Source organism: Pelecanus crispus, chromosome 1 (genome assembly GCF_030463565.1).
Source record: "Pelecanus crispus isolate bPelCri1 chromosome 1, bPelCri1.pri, whole genome shotgun sequence".
NCBI classification, from domain to species: domain Eukaryota; kingdom Metazoa; phylum Chordata; class Aves; order Pelecaniformes; family Pelecanidae; genus Pelecanus; species Pelecanus crispus.
This window is the reverse complement of record NC_134643.1, coordinates 93,782,886-93,801,106: the sequence shown is the minus strand read 5'-3', so window position 1 is coordinate 93,801,106 and position 18,221 is coordinate 93,782,886. Positions and strand designations below refer to the sequence as shown.

At 46.8% G+C, this 18,221-nt stretch overlaps 1 protein-coding gene across 1 annotated transcript; it reads left to right on the top strand.

Annotated features, from left to right (window-relative positions):
* Nucleotides 1–675: 675 nt before the first annotated feature.
* On the top strand, nt 676–17,849 carry CTC1 (CST telomere replication complex component 1). Its single transcript, XM_075727033.1, has 24 exons — nt 676–696; nt 779–930; nt 3,459–3,705; nt 4,630–4,826; nt 6,417–6,561; nt 6,962–7,261; nt 7,433–7,561; nt 7,902–8,128; nt 9,615–9,789; nt 9,872–10,072; nt 10,308–10,434; nt 10,636–10,750; nt 11,093–11,555; nt 11,828–11,917; nt 12,222–12,365; nt 13,222–13,292; nt 14,077–14,186; nt 14,508–14,673; nt 14,923–15,009; nt 15,094–15,253; nt 15,722–15,786; nt 16,049–16,211; nt 16,352–16,478; nt 17,689–17,849. Exons 1-24 carry the CDS (start codon nt 676–678, stop codon nt 17,847–17,849), a joined length of 3,843 nt encoding a protein of 1,280 aa, XP_075583148.1.
* The last annotated feature ends 372 nt before the right edge of the window (nt 17,850–18,221 follow it).

Genomic DNA, 18,221 nt, shown 5'->3' with positions numbered 1-18,221 from the left:
ACCGCACAAGTGTCAGAGAAATCCCCACAAACGTTCACGTTCTGACTCTTCCCGCAGCTTGGGCAGGGGAGAGCGATCTCACAGCCCCGCCACACGTTTGACATTTACATTAATGTCAAACGCATCGGCGCGCATCCACTTCCCAGCTTTCCCCAGAACCGGCAAGCCCACGCCATCCTCCCTCCCCGCCGTCTCCCTCTGGCCTGCCAGGCCTTCAGTGTTTCCCGAAGCTCCGTGGCTACCTCCCACCAAGGCGACCGAGCCCAGCTCGCCACCCTCCTCTCCCAGCCGCCGCCTGCCAGCGCGGCCGCTTGACTCCCGGCCTGCAGAGCCCTTCCCGGCTTCCCGTTTCTCGCCAGCCCTCTGCGTGAGGGACGGCCCCGGTGAGCGAAGCGGCTCTCGCCGCCGCTGCGCTACTGTTTATCCCAGGGGCGGCGGCGGCGGCGGCTGGCCCGGCCGCTCGCCCACTAGCTCGCCCGCCCGCGCAACGCCCCGGGGCCGAGGGGGCTGCCCCTGCCCCTGCCCCTGCCCCTGCCGCGATTGGCCGGAGGGGAGGGAGGGGGCGGAGCCTGGCCGGCTGGCAGCTCGGCGGCGCTCCCGGCGGGCCCTGCGCGTTTCCCGCCGCCGCGTCGCCATGGCAACGACGTAAGCCGCGCGGCCCGGCCTGGCGCCGTCATGGCGGAGCCCAGCGCGGCGGTGAGTGACCCGGGGGGCCGGGGAAGGGGGGGGGGGGGCCGCTCACTCGGCGCTGAAGCCCCGTTTCTCTGCTTCTCCCTAGGAGCAGAGCTGGCTGCAGGCTGCTCGGGACTTCGCCCGCCGAGCGCTGCCTGCCCGCGAGGGGCCCGGCGGGCCGGAGCCGCCGCCGCTGTTGGACGCGGTGCTGCGGTGCCTGCGGAGCGCGGGTGGCGGGGACCTGCCGCTCGGCTACAGGTGATCGCGGGGCGGAGAGGCGAGGCGAGGCGAGAGGAGGGGCGGAGAGGGATGAGAGGGGACGGGGGTGTCGCGTCCCTTTAGGCCTGGTGCTCGCGCTCGGCCCTCGCGCATGCGCGGCAGGTGCCCCCGCCCCCTCCCCTCCCCCCCTCCGCCCGGTTGCACCGTGCCGGGCCCGGCTGCAGCCACGGGCCGGTGGTGTGGAGCTGGTGGGGTCCCCCCGGGAGCTCAGCACGGCGACTGGAGCAGCAGCAGCAGCCGCCAGGCGAGCGCCGCTCGTTCATGTGCCATGCCTGCCCCGGATGCTGGGTGTGGGAGGGATGTTGTCGAAGACACGTAAACCACATGCGTTTTCTTGGCTTCCATGCGCCCCCGATCGCTCTTGCGGTATGATTAAGCACCGTATCCGCTAGTCTGCGGTAGGTAGAGTGTGTAACCAAAGTAGGGCATCTCGCTGAGAGCGAGCTGCTCTACTGCACAGCGTTTGCACGGCAGCTTCCCAGCTGGATCCTGCTCAGGAGGATGTGCCTGGCTGTGGTCTCCAAGGCTGTTGGCCAGCTGAGGTCTGCCATCCAGCGTGCACTCTTACAAAGGAGGAACCTAGGATAGTGTCCATATTTTGGTTGGTAAAAGGCTTTTGGGTGCTTACCATGATGAAAAACATGCAACTTGCTGAGAGAGATCCAGACTAGAAGGTTTGGCTTGTCCAGATCTATTTTTCTTTTGCTCTAACCTGTGGTGGGAGAATGTCTATTAAAACCCATGGTACAGCTGAGTTTGTGACAAAGGTCGACTGGAATTGATTAGGGACTTGTGGCCTTTAATTTTGTACTAATAGCTTATAAATGTAGATGGTAGGTCTTTCACACCAGCTAAACTGATCTCATCTAAGCCATATTTTTTTCTATAGGCTATATTTTATGATGTTTAACCCACAGTTGGTTTATATTCAGGGGAACTCATAGAGAAGAATTGAAGGTAGTTGATATTTGTCTTGTATGAAGCAAATGGTCTGTTTGTGAGCAGCATACTACATACTACATCCACAGCTAACCATCAAGCTCTGGAGCACCAGAAGAGGGTCCAGTTAGTTCTCTGTATGTGATAACCAGGATCCAGTGTACTGCTGTGGTTTTGGTTTCTCCCAAAAAGCAGTCAGCACATGTGATGAAAACATGAGCGGCTCTGTGTTCTGCTTGTAGATCATAGATATCAGTATTATTCCTGGTGCTGCTCTGTCTCTGAGGATGGAACAGTTTACTTATGTCCTTTTCAGCTAATCTTTCTCCTGTTCAGATTCCTGCCAAATGCACAACATAAATACCTGCATAAGTTTATCTCTTAAGATTTTTTTTTTATATAAATACTATTTATAGCTGATTCAGACCCATCACTTGTCTAGACTGGTTTCTGGCTTTGAACCTTTGATATCTGACTAACCGAGTAAAACTCTTCAAATTCCTACTCTCTGAATTTGATTATATCCTGCTACTGAGCAAGTGGGTGTTGTGAATAGAGCTCCAGTTTCACAACCAAAAATTGTCAGCTAACCTCACTGGAAACAAGAACCAACATCACTAGCTGGAGACCAGTTTGTATTCGCTCTTTCAGCATTGATGTTAGCATGGACAGAGGACTTTCGTTAAGTCTCTAGCATAGAGAGCCAGGATATAGACGATGACAATGAATGCTGCCATGATGATATAAACACTGAAAAGGCTTAGGATCTAGTGAGGATGCTGCCTTGTTCTCCCATGTTCAGTACCATGGTCCATTTAAGCACGGTAGATCCTAAACTGCAGGAGGCTTCATGTGTGGCTGATATGATGTTACATCTCCTTCTCCCCCCTCTCTGCAAAGCCAGGAGGGTAGGTGGAAAGATTCAGGGCTAGCTTGGCTGTGTCCTTATAAGTGAAGGCCCAGTCTAAGATTACTGGCTTGCTGTCTCTCAGCTTTGTATTGTGTAAGCTATCCACAGGAGAGAATTTGTTCCAGAACTGTCACAATCTTCATCTAGAAGTTGTTCAGCCTTGCTTTTACTACAGTTCAGCACTTTCTTGCACCAGATGATGGAATTAGTCTGTATTTACCTGTGTTCGTTATTGATAATGTAAACTGTGTTGTGCAGTTGTTGGAGTTTTCTCACAGTCTCCCACTCAAGCTAAAAATGTCTAAACTGATAACTGTTCTCCCTCTCACCTCCTCTCACATGTACTTGAAAACACGTTCCATTTTATCAGCTCTCAATTTTTTTTTTTTCCCAAGTCTTCTGCATGCCTGCTCAGGTGACCATAGTAGCAAAGGGTGTCTGTTTTCAGACAAGCAGAACATGTTGACTGAGCTGAGAGACATCCTTGATAAATGCCAGTGAATGGGTTGATTCTTGCCATGTGGTATCATCAGACCATGCCAATAGCTAAGGCTCTTCCGACTTAGCCAAGCTTTGTCCACTGCAGTGATCACTGTAATTCTCAAACTTTGCAGACTGAGGTTTTTTTTCTATAGTCTTGCTTTTCTTTTCTTCCCAGTTTCATCTCCATCTCTGACCTACAGCATCAGCAGTGTGTGCCATGCTGCAGCCACCTGACCTGGAGCACTAATGAATTTAAAGAATGGGCTCATCAAGGACAAGGTGCTTTACCTATGCAGAGCCCTTTGCCAAGGACTTACCTGATCTTGGTTGGCTATTTAACAGATGGAAGGCAAGAGGACAAAGAGAAGTTGATAGATGGTTGCCTATACATAAAAGACAATACTGGGATAATTCCATGTGAGGTATGTCCTCAGTCTGAGGGATTCTGTGTTCATTCCCACTTCTGGGGCATTGTTGCAGACCACCAGGGCTTCAGATGGTCTGCCGAAGTCTGTAGTGAGGGAAATAATACATCTGTGTAACGGGCAGGAAAGCAGCAAGCTCAGATACTGGGGAGAGGCTAGAACATGTCAAATTTGTCATTGCTAGGAGAACAAATATTGAATGCGCTGGCCTGGAAAAAAAAGAGACAGCATAACATACTGTTCTGTTAAACTCTCAACAGTATAAGGTGGCCTGGGAGATCTGGAGGTCATAGCACTACTCTCTGTTTGTTGAATTCCAACTAGTGCAGAAACTACTTTCTAGAGAGTTGTACTGGGTGTTCAGTGATGCATTGATGACATACTTTCAAGAAATAATAGCTTGCCTAACAGCAGTATTGAATTAAAAGCCTTCTCAAGGTGTTAGAAGGCAAGGGGAGTCCAGATAAGATGTAACCCCTGGAGTGGTGATGAAAGAGCACTGAGGTTGTGCTTTCCAAGGAGGTGAAGACTAGGAAAAAGTTATATTGGGGTGAACTTCTAACTGAAAACACAGGGGAAAAGAAAGCAGGTAAGAATTTTAGAAAAATAGTCTGAAAATAACTAAGCCTTGCAGCGAATTAACTGTTGCCTTGCTGGGAGGGTGTGAATGTAACCCAGGAAATGCTAGCTGTAGAGCTCAGCAAATCTGTTCCAGACTTGCATCTGGAAGGACAGAAGTTCTCTATGCAAGATAGTAGAGTGCGTAAAAAACACTGCTCTCATTTAGTAATGAAGCCCAGCAGTAGAACAAGAGTTTGTGATGTGCATGCAAGGGCAAATTCGTAATGAACATTGTAAGTAATGCTGAGAAAACACACTGTAACTCATCTCAAGCTTTTATCTCTTTATCTTTTGCTTTAGCTCCTGCATTTTGAACTTGAGTGGCTGGAGTCACTGTTCCTCTTCCCAAGCTGGTCATATATACCACAGACAGACCAGAACACAGCAGGGTACGTGGAAATCCTAGTGGATCCAATGCCAGTAAATCTCCCAAAGGAAGTACCTGACAGCATTCCAGTCAGCTACGCAGCATCAGCCAAGCCACTGCTTACCTCTAGGTAAACGCCTAGCGTGCTCAGCTCTATCATAGTACTGTTGCTCTGGTTTGGCAGGTACCATGAAGAGAACTTGGCTTAGGAAGAGCCAAATTCTGTTTCTGCCACAGGTGGAAGTATAATGGTGAGTGATGGAAGTAAAAGTAAAGTAAAGCCACTTTTAATTAATCAGCTGTTTTCCAGGACTTTACTGGAAGTTTTTATTCTGTATTTTGACAAAGTAAGACAAATTTGAATTATTTCCAGATGTATTTTGATACTACGGAAAGGACATGAGAACAAAGTGATGATTCAGCTTTCACTTGAGGCTGAAATTCACTCTTTTCATTAGCACAACTTTTTTTTTTTTTTTTTTTTTTTTTTAACCTACAGTGAACCAAAACTATTTTTGCAAGTAATTCTAGATTCTAATATGGAATTAGTATACACTGCCAGTCAAGTTCTTATCAGATTGCTGAAATAAAGGTGCTGGTTGGATGTCGGCTGATAACAGTAACTGTTGTCTTTAGTGGAAATAATACTTACAGTATGTGAAAATGTAGTCAATGGAACTAGACATCTTACTCAAGTTGATAATTTTAGGTTGTGCTAGATCATGTTGTATCATCTTGAGTAGAGAATTATTGATGTAAATTAATAAAAATAAAACGTCACTAGTCAGGCTGCTTTAATTTCTTTTTAGTTTTGTTTTGCTTTAAACAGGAAAACTATTTCCATATTTCAGTGTACCCTATTAGCCTTTTAACATAAAGCTCCTCTGCTGTTCCCTGATACCTGACCAATTTTCCGTGCTCCTGCTTTAAAAATGTTACCAATGAAGTCATTAAATGTTTCTGGCACTTGTATGTGTTGATGTCCTGGTATTTCTTTTTTAAAAAGTCATAAAGTTACATAATTGTTTATATGTTTTAGAATCAAGAATGTATTTATTTAGACTAAGTGGGATGGTTATATTCAGGTCCAGTAGGAGCTGAAATGAAAATGAAAAATGACAATTATTTGTTTGAAATTTTTTTTTTAATTTATTTTTTGAAATGAAAGTTTGAAGTGACTAAAGAAATGTCACCTCTCTCTCCTCTCATCTGCTTTCAGTTTTGCTGCTTTTTCACCCTGTGCCAAGTTTGTTAGGAAGACTCCATTGTTGCTTTCAGGCCTCTTTTTTGTTTATAGGCTTAGAGCTTCCACAGTGTCACATTCCATGGATCTACAGAGTCGAGCTCTGTTTACTGCTGAAGAATTGCTTGTGACTTTTTTTTCCCCCCTTTTGACCTATAATTAGCTTCTTTTTTGTGGTAAAGCTTTCTATAATCTGGCTGTTGTCATGGAACATGTGAATTTGTTCAACGCAACCCTGCTGTCTTCAAATATTAAGGTTTTTTAAAATGTCAAAGGGATTTAGTACATAAAAGTTAAAGTAAGAATTCTGTGGCCAAATACTGTTTTGAAAACCTCTCTGAGGGATGGTCCATATGACCTTGTTGGATCCTTTATTTCCAGAAGTTGCATGCTGCATATTTGTTTATTTTGTTTTTGAGACACTTCCAAGTTCTTCTTTCATCTCTGATTTGCTTTGCCTCCTCAATTGCCCTCTAGGATTCCATGTAAGAAAAGATCAAAGCTCACTGTGGCAGGTGAATTGGCCAGACTCGGGCCTCTCCTCTGTATTCACCACAAGACATTCTTCTTTCTGTTTCTGAAGTGCTTCACCTCAGTTGTTTGGGTCCCTGTGCTGGTGCAGGTAAGTCCTTGGAATTGTGCTCACAAAGTCACTGTCGGTGTCTGTGTGTGTGCTAGTTGATTAATTCTTTGAAGCTTGCCCTTGACTTCCTGGTTCGATTTATTCTTCCTTTTACTAGTGATTCTCTCTATTCTCTTTTTTTTTTTTTTTTTTTTAAATTCCCTGCAGCCTATAATAGTCCTTGTATGTAAGAAGTCTAGTTCTGTGCCCTGCAGAAATACAGCCCTCTTCCCTCATGCAGTTGCAGTGTCGTGAACATCTTGCAGATATCACCCTTTTGCTAAGAGTGTGAGGCAGTCTTCTTGAAGGAAAAGGAGTTTGGGGGTGGGGTTGTTGGGATCGGGCAGAATTTTTTGCAGTGCAAGAGATGCTGATGTTACTTTTGGTTTCTCTGCTCTAGAAGCCCAACCAGCTGGCATGGCATCATATCCTCCAGTTGGGTCACAGGTACACAATAACAGACCTGAATATGTCCATGCTGAAGAAATCTGGACAAAGGATGTTTGTCACCAGTGTTTCTTCCTGCCTTCTGCCCTACTGTGCAGAGCAGGTGAGGGAGCAGACACTGGACAGTGCTTGGCAAGGAGAATCCACTCAATCTTCCCTTGTTGCTGCTGAGCAGCTCAGTGATTCCTTGGAGCTGGGAGTTGAAGAGGAGAGGCCAGGATCAACCAAAGAGTCCAAGATCATCTCATATGTGGTAAGGATTTGTAGGGTTAGCCTTTACCCACTTGTGCTCTAGGGTTTCAGCTCCTGGCCTGCAAGGTCTTATTTTCATCATTAATTTATTTCCCTATTGCTCAGGCCTATGAGTCTCTTATGTTCTGGGACTCTCTACACTCCTGTAACTTTCTGTTTGCTTTCTATTTAGGGAACCATCACCAAAATACTCAATGTCCAAGCTGGTCTCTTTTTACTGGATAACAAAGTCTGCTTGTGCCTTGCTTACCAGCAGTTGTTGAACTCTGCACGTGGACTCCGACCAGGAGCATGTGTGGAGGTAAGTTGAGACTTATGAGGCATAAAGCATTCTGTGGAACAAGACTCAGGCCCTGGGGGTAGCTCATGAGTGTGTGGGTCAACAGAAGACTACAGGAACATTGGAATTATTTCAGCAAGTATCTGGAACAAAATTTGGGATCTTAACTGTCTAGGCTTGGTCATAAGAGTTGACATGATTATTATCTGATTCTTCCCTAAGCAGCATCAGGTCCCTCAGGCCCATTGGATTTATAGATGATCCAGTAGAGTGACAAAGAATTTAGGGTGGGGTAATGGTTTGGGGGAGTGGTGGCAGACTAGCCATCTCCTCTCTTAAGTTGTATGTCTGTGTATCTCAGCTCATCGATGTCCACCTCCTGCAGAAGCCTCTGGTATCCTTCCCTTTCATTGTACTTGGTGCTTGCCTGAGCAGCACTGTTGTGCTGAAGAGTTTTTCAAGGCTCAGCACCCCCTACCAGCCACCGGCCTCTTCAGGAAATCTCTACTTACAGCTGCTCTTCCGCTACAATCTTGGTATGCCACTCTACCTCTGGCTGGTGAGGCTCCTGGAGATGTTTGAGGAGAGGTGAGGACAGCTCTTCTGAAGTCAGACTACACATAAATGTGCTTTTTAGGCTACCTGGGCATCTTCTAGACCAAGGGTTCACAAAATTATTGTGTTTGCATACTAATAGCAGCAGCAGTTGCTTCTGGTTTACTAGCCTAAGCAAGCCATTAATCTAGATTTCACATCATGTCCAGTTGCTTGTACCTTGCAGTAGCTCTTATGAGAAAATCCTGTGCATTTTTCAAGTGCGTGTGCTCACTTACTCCTGCGTAAGAAGTTTTGTCCTGAAATATGGAAGCATTGTAGGGATGTGTGCCTGCCAATGTGGTTTGCTTGACAAATCCAGGTGGACCCTAAGGCTGCAGCTGGAAACTGCTGCTACAACCAGATCACAACCGATATAAAGGCTCTTGTGTCCTGGCTGCTCACAGGAGCAACAGCAGATGCTCAGCATATCACTTTGAGATATTCTGAGTATTGCCAGTAGTGTGAGCATTTGTTTGAGAGCCCCTGTCTTAGCAGATTTTCCCACATGTGCTTATCTCTGGGTCTTCCAGATGGCTTCCTGCTCTCCCTGCCAGCTACACTTTGTTCGCATGACAGCTGTGGACCAGTTTCTGGGTTTACTTCTGGGTTCTGTTAGTGAAAATATTTGTGTGTGTTCTGGAATAGTTATGGTTGATCACTGTAACTGCTGCCTTGGACTTTAAAAACTAAAATGTATGTATTTAATCTCGGGCAGTCAAGTAGCAGTTTATATCATGCTCAGTCTTCCTGTGCTTTACTGGCACAGTGGAATTTTTACCATGCTTTCCAATAAAACAGCTTCAGTTTTGCCCCAGGAATGATGCTAGCTATAAGTTTCAGTTTTTTATTAGCTTTTTCACTTCCTTTAAATGTGATTGCTACGTCCTGCTACTGCTTGAAAATTGTTCCAGTGAGTTAGTTGCCATTTCTTTTTGTTTGCATTCACTTTCTGTTATTAAGTCGTATTTTGACTGGCAGCGTAATCGCTTCCAAGCATTCAAAAGCAGTGAGCTAAGCTTCTGAAAGGAATGCAGCACAAGGAAAATATTGGAACAATTGTGGTTGTTTCTGTCCTGTGATTTTTTGCATCCTGTAAAAAAAGACAAGTATACCTAACACGAGTAATCATATGAAGCTTAGCCAAAATGTATGGAGGTGCATTTGTGTGACTTAGAGGGAGATTATTTTCGGGTGGATTTGGTTTGTGGGTGTTTTTTGTCAACTTGAGTTTCAAGACTTTGCTGGTCTGTCCATTTCTGTATATTTTCCTGTTCCTTGTCTGCTTGCCTGATGTAAATCTGCATCACCCTTAAATGTCCCCTTTTTTAATCCCTTTATGTTCTTTTTGCACTATCCTTAGTTCTTGTCCTACACAGCACATTCACTCATAACAAGCAGAAAGAATCCCTGACTTACGTGCAAAACTCACTAAGAAGTGAGGACTGCTAATGCTTCTAACTGTCTTAATTTTTTTCAGGTTTTCTTGCTTCTTTGGACACCGTCGACTGTTGCTTAGCTCTATGCACCGAAACCCTGGAGCTGCTGAGAAGTTCCTTGTCCCCCTTCTGCAAGCTATGGTGCCAGATAGGGAGGAAGCAAGAGATATTTATAATGAAATCCTAGCAAAAATACACCAGTGTCCCCTGCAGAAGGTGAGTAAATGCTCTGTGAGCTGTTTCCTGTTCGTCTGATGGGAAGAAATTAAGCTGGTTCATTCTTTCTTTTTTTTCTTAGTATTTAACCCTGAACCCCCCGTGCCAGGCCTCATCTCTGTCTGCAGTTTGCCGTGTGGCAGAACAGAAGAGCTGGGAAGGCTTCAGTCCATCACAGCTGCTTTCCCCCTTGGAGGCACAGCACATGGGCACCCAGGAGCTGAATCGCAGACTGACCTGGTCCTACTGCACGCTTTCAGCAGGAAGTTTCCAGCCCCGACTGGTAAGTGCCTTGTTCCCTTTACTGTCTGTGCCTTGAGAGTTCCCAGTTCTCCCCATGCCTTCCAGCACCCTGTCTGATGCATGCCTGTTCCTCCTGCTAGGGAATGACACTGCTTTTCTCACCTGTGGTGTGCTGAATACAGGCTGAGTTCAGGCTGCTGCTACGGACACTTTGATTTATGGCCTTCAAAGATGGGAAGTATTTGATGCTCCTTCCAGCTTCCTCTCTGTTGCAGATACTACTGGGTGTGCTGAGAGTCTCCTCCAGGAGCAGTTCCCTCCAGCTGCAGGACAAGAGTGGCACGCTTCCCTGCGTGATATCCCATAAGGATGGTAGCCCCTTTGCCCATACAGCTCTCCTAGGTATGTCCCACTAAGCTAAATTTGAGAGTGCTGGGCTTTTGCTGTTCTGCCATCCAGCTCCAAAACAAGGAAGAGGAGGCTTGGTATGGAGATGCTGAACTATCACTGCCTGGCCTCGTGACTTTAAAATTAGGAAATTGAGCTTGCTGGTTTTGTATTCTCTTTTTCTTAGCTCAGCTCCTTTCTCTGATGTGTTTGCAGGATCACTCTTGCAGGTGGAAAACTACCAGCTTGTAGTGGAGAGGTTCCTTCAGACTGATTTTCCTTCTTGGGAGCAGCTGGCAAATCTGGAGCATGTGAGGGAGAAAAAAGCCAGGCAAGTCCCTTTATTCAGCGCCTAATAAAAATCATCACTCTGCAGTTTCACATCTATTTTGGACTGTGGTAAAGCTGCTCATCAGCGTAGTATTTCAGTGCCAAAGCAACTGTCCTTTCCTATTTGCAGGAAAGGAGATCTTTATCAACAACAAACCTACCCACCTCCATTTTGTTCAGAATACCCCCAGCCTGGTAGCAGCCCTCTACTTCACCCTTTCCCACTGCTCCTGCTGAATACCTGTGGGGCACTCACCAGAAGTGCTTTACCCAGATAACCGCTTGTTTTGGACAGACCCCTGTCAGGAACAGGGAGTTTCACTGCTACTGTTTGTCGTTTCAGTGTCTATGTGCAGTTCTACTTTGAGGATGTTCAGGTTCTCCATGCTACTGAAGGGCAAATCCAGAAAGGCCTTAGGAGTGGAAACAGCTCCTCTTTGAGGAAGAGGGATGATGGCAGCTTAACATTTGAGCTGGAAACCCCAGAGGCAAAAATGCTGAAATTGGAGGATCCCAAGGCAGATACTCGCAGAGACGAGAACCGTCAGAAGGGCCAGAGCAGCACTAGAAGAACCAGCTGTGTATCTCGCCTATTCTTGGTTACCCAGAAAGAGGGTCTTATGTTACGCAATTACCAGCTACACAGAGAAGAAGATGGAGAAGGATGGGAGCTGCAGCAGAGTTTCCAAGCCACGGTGCTGTGGCTGGGCAGACCTCGGCTCTGGAGCCACTCCAGAGAAAGTGGGAATCTACCAGAGCTGGAAGAGACCAGCTGTGATGGAGAAGAGGGCATGGCACAGCAAAAAGTGAGGCAGGAGGCAGCTTTATGGGGGTGGTTTGATAAGGCTGCGAGCTGGCTTCTCAGGGAGGCTGTGTGATAATTAAGGATCTAGATTCCTAATCAACAAGAGAGTGATTTTTGTCTTGATTATCCTTGATGGTGCTAACCTTACTTCTCAAAGCAAGACATCCTCTGCTCAGCTTGCCTCTCCTTGCTGTATTTTTCATTTTCTACCTTTTCCCTAGCATTTCTCATCACCTCTTGTTTCTCTCTCTCTCCCCTCCCCTCCCCCACCAGGCACTGCTGCTCTTCATGGGGAGGTCTCTACGGTGGTTTCCATTTCTGCACCTGGATGGGCTGTATCGCTTTGTTGTGCCCCACTGCTCGGTAAGAGAGAGGTTGTCTTGCTGTTTCCTGTTGGAGACTTCTTACTGAATTGTATGTGGGAGTCGAGGAGTCAGAGGGTGACTAAGCTCTTTTTGAGGCTTGGAATTCCCATCCATCTTGTCAAGGAACTGCTTCAGTTCTGTGTTTGGTTAAAATTCTCAGAGCTCTGAGTTCAGTGAATTTTTTTTTTTTTTTTTTTTTTCCTTCTTCAAACCATCATTCTTCAGTGGCCCTTTTTTCCTATATAGCTTTCATCTCCTTCCTTTAATAGTCCTCTTTCTTGCCTTATCACTCTTCTTCTCAGGACTTGGAAGTGTTTGACAAGCTCTGTTTTCCACCTGTGCCAGCAAAGTTCCTGAGCAGGTCATCCTGCCCCCTGTGCCTGCCTGTCCAAGATACCTGGCACTTACAGCATGAGACATGGATCTCCTGTCTGACCGAGCACCAGGTATGTAGTCCCTTATTGCTCTGGGCTTTCACAGGTGACTTTTAGATCTCTCCAGAATTAGCTCAGAAAATTATCGATACAGTGTCATGGTTTAGCCCCTGTCAGCAACCAAACACCACACAGCCACTCGCTCACCCTCCCCCCCAGGTGGGATGGGGGAGAGAATTGGAAGGGCAAAAGTAAGAAAACTCATGGGCTGAGATAAGAACAGTTTAATAATTGAAAGAAAATAATAATAATAACAACAAAAATTGTAATGAAAAGGAGAACAATGAGAGAAACGAAACCCAGGAAAAAAAAAAAACAGTGATGCAACTGCTCACCACCCGCCGACCAATGCCCAGCCAGTCTCCAAGCAGCGATCACTGCCCCCCGGCCAACTCTCCCCAGTTTCTATACTGAGCATGACGTCACGTGGTATGGAATAGCCCTTTGGTCAGTTTGGATCAACTATTCTGGCTGTGCCCCCTCCCAGTTTCTTGTGAGCCTGGCAGAGCATGGGAAGCTGAAAAGTCCTTGACTAGCATAAGCACTACTTAGCAACGACTGAAACATCAGCGTGTTATCAGCATTATTCTCAAACGAAATCCAAAACACAGCACTATGTCAGCTGCTACAAAGAAAATTAACTCTATCCCAGCCAAAACCAGGACATACAGAATGTCTTGTTGATGAGACCGCTCTGCTCTAAGCTCCATCAGAAGCTGCTGCTGGGCTTCACATTTTCCTGCCTCAGTATTAATCTGGGGAGGAAGTCTTGGCATAGCTCTAAGCATGCAGAGCTTGCCTTTACGGCTCTGGCTGGGGACAGCCATAAACTACAATCCATCTGAGTCCATGTCTCCCCCACTTCTAGCTGGCGGCCAGGTCGGTGCTGAGAAGCATGGACAAAAGAATTTCCTCCATTCCAGAAGTATTTAGCAACAGGTATGTTGATCTGCCCCAAATGAGATGTGATTGTGCCTCAGGGAGTAGGTCTGCATTCATCTTTATTGGAGACAGTACTACATTAAACAGCAATGAATTATCCGCCCTAGGAATGTGGTTTGGAAATCTTCCTATATGCAAGTAGTCCAGACAGCCCCCATCCTGTGTATCAAAGTCAAAGGGATTGCAGGTGACAAAACTGCAAAATGGCGTCCAGAAAAAGTTTGAGGTACTGCTGGTGTGGACTAGCTTCCAAAGGTCTCTGCTAAATTCCTGTCGGAAGTAGAAACGGGTGCAGCAGGGAAAATGAGGCTGAATGTGGGAGGTTTTTTGTTGGTTTTTGATTGTTTTAGTGTAACTTGCTAAACAAATACTGGGGTTAGAAGCTTTTCTGTTCACAACATGTTTAATCTGGGGTGATATGCGTGCACACTGAAATCTGCACCAGTGCCTTATGGTAAACTGAGTTTTTCTTTGGTTGACTTCTTCCTCTAATTAAGAAAAACAATTAGGAGTTAGGCAGATAGGAAGGCTGTAATGCCCCTCTCTTTTTCTTCTTCACTGCTGAGCCTGAAGAAGCAGAAAGCTAGTTAAAAGGGGCTTCTTGTCCCTGGGTGGGGTACACTGCAGCAAGCTGCCCTCAGGTGCTCAAGGGCAGGTTCCCTGAAACCGAACTGAAGCAACAGCACTCCACTTCACCCTGTCCTTTGTGGCAGTCTTTGAGTCAGGCCTTCTTCCACTCCCTTTGTCTTCAGGCAGGACAGAAATCCTGGTCTGCTCTCAGTTTCACAGGTTCCCTTGTTTCTTTCTCTGGTGAGATAGCGGAGAGGACCTTGTGTGCCTCTCCCAAGAATGAGAAGCCTTCTGTGACTCTCGGCCTTCAAAAGCAGGAAGGTAAGATTGTGACAGCCTGTCGGGTAACAAGAGATTGATTCTTGCTGCTTTCTGTTTCAAAGAGACAGTGCACTTGGCTAACTGTGCTCCTGTATCTGAGAATAGTGGAAGTATGCCAAGATGTTGCATCCCATTGCATATCAGAGGGCTAGGAAACTGTACACTGCATGTGTGTTGGAGATGGGAATGGGAATACTCTACCTGGAAAATGTGAGGTGGAACAGTGATAGCCTCACTGTGATGGAAGGGAAGACACCTCTGGCACTTCCAGCTCAGTGACAGGTGTGAGCTTATGGTGTGTGTGGTTCTGTGTCTCCTCAGGGAGTCTGCTAGCCAGTGATCACAGTGTGAAGCTCAGCATCTCAGTTGCTCCAGGCTCCCCTGTTGTGGTGGACATTTACATTGCTGCCACCTATCTGCAGCATCTCTGGGGTTTGCTACCTGGAGCCAAGATCCTCTTCCAGAACTTGGAACGGAAAATCTCCAGGTACCCCTGTCTTTAGAGCCCTGATCTGGGTCCCAGCTCTGACCTCTCGTATTGTCTTTGAAACCATCTCTAAATCTTTCCTCTTGTGGACTTTCCTCGTCCCTTGCCCATGCCTTTGTGTCTCCCAATCCCTTGCTACAAATGATTTTCCTGCCATGTTACAGATGAAGACCAGACCAGCTATGCCAAGAAAACTGAGCGGTTTGGTTTCTAGGAGCTCTTTCTGACATCTACTCTTTCATATTGCAGATTCCATAATGTTTATTGCACCTACATTGCCTCCAGCTGTGTAAGCATCATATCTCTGCCAGCTTCTCACTTACCTTTTCCTTCAAGGTGAGTCCAGGGTCTCTGCCCACTTTACAGTGTCCCAAGAAAGTTTTCTATGTTTCAAGCTTCTCACATTCCGATTTCTTCTAGTCCTGCAGGAGAAGCCTCATACCCCTCACTAGTGTTTCTATCCAACTTGCAACCTCACCTGCAACACCTGCCCCAGGCACGGATTTTATGCCACTTGTCCTGTGTACTGACTCTGTCCCTGCAATGGGTTTGCTCACTCTGCAGCAGCATCTTCAAAGAGGTATTCAAGCTTCCATGGAGATAATTTGTGAGGAGCCTTGCAGATTTTCTACTGCTACCGTGTAGAGGAAATAAGAGTTCCTATCCCAATTCCAAAACCTCTTTTTCCAGTGTCTGAAAAAGACTTGCTCATTAGAAAGGGACCAAAATGACAACTGATTAGAAGTGCGCATCTGATATCAGGCAGGCTGGCAGCTAGGACTGGGGATGAAGCAAGGACATTCAGGGGGAGAATACTACTCTGTTCACACTCTGCTTTTCCCACATTCAGTGCTGTTGGGGTTCAGCACCTTGCAGCAGGTGATTTTTGTCCCCATACAAACTTTTCCCAAGACACCCATTGGAAATGCAGTGAAGTTCTTTAATCCTTTGCATACTTAATTAGGGGAGGGTTAAAAGAAGCAGTGGCCCTTCCCCTTCTCTCTCTTATACCCACCCATACATAGCTGTAGCTTTACTCTTCCTTCAGGGGAGGTGCACCCGACACAGTCCACCATGTCCGTCGCACATAGGAGTGAGGCAAGCCAGTGCACGGTAAGCGCTGCAGAGATTGGGTGTGGAAAGAGGTGGGTAGGGGGGAACAAATGACACCACAGAGGGGAGGGGAAAATCAGATCAAGGATGGGATGTGGACAGAATAGCAAAGACAGAAGTTAGAGTTGTCATGTCTTTCCAGTTGTGAACAAACTTCACTCTCTCTTTACTGAGATCCGTTATCTGGGACATGACCCTTGTGAGGGAGCCAGGCATTGTCCTGACCTCCCTCCACTTCTTAGCCTGCCTGTTCTCTCCGTAGAGTGCTGGTGGAGGACGGAACGGGTGAAGCTTTGGTGCTGTGCAGGAACCAGCACGTGGCAGCAATGCTGGGCCTGAGCCTTCTCGAGTGGGAAGCTCTGCAGAACTGTGTGCAGAGCAGGGGCAGTGTGTCCATTCAGCATGGGGAAGCTACTGGCACAGGGGTGAGTGGGTTATCCCGGTAGCAATTGCAGCATGCTGGGCTTGAGCCTCAGCTGCCTGGATTTCTCTTTGCTGTGGGTGTTCCAGTGGCTCCCTGCCTCCCTCTGCACGTCCACTGGTAACACACCCTTTCCTTCCTCAGTGTGTAGAGGAACCTGAGGATCTCATTGCTTGCTACCTAAGGAGCCTGTGCAGGAGTCCTCTCATCTGTCGCCCTATCCTGCTGGATTTCAGTCTAGACAGGAAGCCCTCCAAGATCCTGCAGCCTGGTAAGCAAGCACTGTTGGTGTTTGTAATATTTAGCGTGGGAAGGAAGGGAGGAGCTGTGTCACTAGGCAGGGGAAGGAGAGCTGCCTTTGCTGCCCACGAAGCAAGATGTTTGGAGGATTTCCATGGAATTGCGAATTCCGTAGTGTAGAGCTAAGATGTGTCTTAGCAGAACCATGGTTACAAAAATACAGAAGCAGTATTATAAAAGTCACTATATACAACAATATCATATCTGAATTTTTCTACTTTACACAGGAGCATAAAATTAGTATTGAATTCTCCTTGTAGTTGTGGTGAACAACTTGGAGCTTCTCTGTTCAAATTTTATATACAGTTCCAGGAGCTAAACAACCAGGATAGTAATTGTCCTAAGGTGTCAGTAAGTGGGGAGTGGGGGTTGTGCATGTGTGTGTGGTAGTGGTGGTGGGAGAGAACATGTTTTGTTAGTGTCCCCCTTTTGCCCTCCCATCTCCCGATACCAAGGTAGAGGTTTATTTCTGTGGGGTGCCTCTTATACACAAAGCTTCCTCTGTTTTAGAGCAAGGTTCCCAGTCCTTGGATGGGACAGGGTTCTGGCCAGCCAGTTACTGCACAGACCTGTCAAATCCAAGGGGGTTTTGACTTTAGACAGGACAGCAGGTAGACTCAAGACTAGGCCTGGAAATCCTCACCCTGGCCACAGAATTTAAAGTGCTGAAGAGTTTTGAATTCATGGGTGCTGATGTCTGAGCTCATGCTGCCACAACTGTGCAGTTGCTGCATTAAGGGGACATTCTTCTTAGCTGCTTGCGCTAATGCTACCACTTGAGTATGAGTCCAGGTGCTGCAGGGGGTGATTTGCTAAGCTCACCAGAGGATGCTCTGCTGTGGAGACGTTATCTTTTGACTATCACAGAACACTGTCTGTAAGGCCAGGTTGCTGACAGCAAGAAAACATACAAAGTCCTGTGCATCGGTTGTGTGAGCAGCACATAGTTCACAGCGTTTCACAGTGCAAAATGTCTGTTTCCTCCAAGTTGGAGGGATGCTGGCCAAACGCATTCATCTGCTTACATCCGGGATTCATTAATCGTGCTGTCCTTTGAGGTTTAGCAGATGCCAAGCAGCTGTTTCAGGGCCTTCCCTCCCCCAGCAACTTCTACAGCTGTGTGCTAGAACAGAGCAGGAGCCCTGTACTGAGTTGTTACAGGTTGTATCTTTCCCCTTCAGCTCCACTGCAGCTGAGAAATTTTCGGTGTGGTGAAGTAGAGTTTGTGTCACAAGTGGGACCTCGGCCAAGCCTGCTGTGCCTGAATGTGGAGGAAGTGGAACAAGAAGCCTTAAGCTATCTGAACAGCGAGAGGATCAGGAGGACATCTAGTCACTGCTGAGTGGGAGCCACTGCTTAACATGCCTCCCAGTGGGAGAGGAATTATGGAGATACCTACTGGGATTGGGAGCTTTTTTTAATCCCCTTCCCAGTGAGAGCACAGGCCTGTGAGCACAGGGTGAAGGGTGCAATCAAGAAGCTGCTGTGACTTGTGGAATTCCTGAATGGTCATTCTGGACCATAGCCAGCAGCGATGCCGGGCTATGTTTTGGAAGAGAGATGTTCAGTACTTCCTACATGATAGCAGTTGCTTTGGCCCTAGGGCACACAATGTGTGTATTTTATGTGGTAGTATCTACTAAATAAAACTATTAAAACACAATTTAAATAACACTGTATCTATTTTGCTATATGGGGAATGAGGCAAAATGTA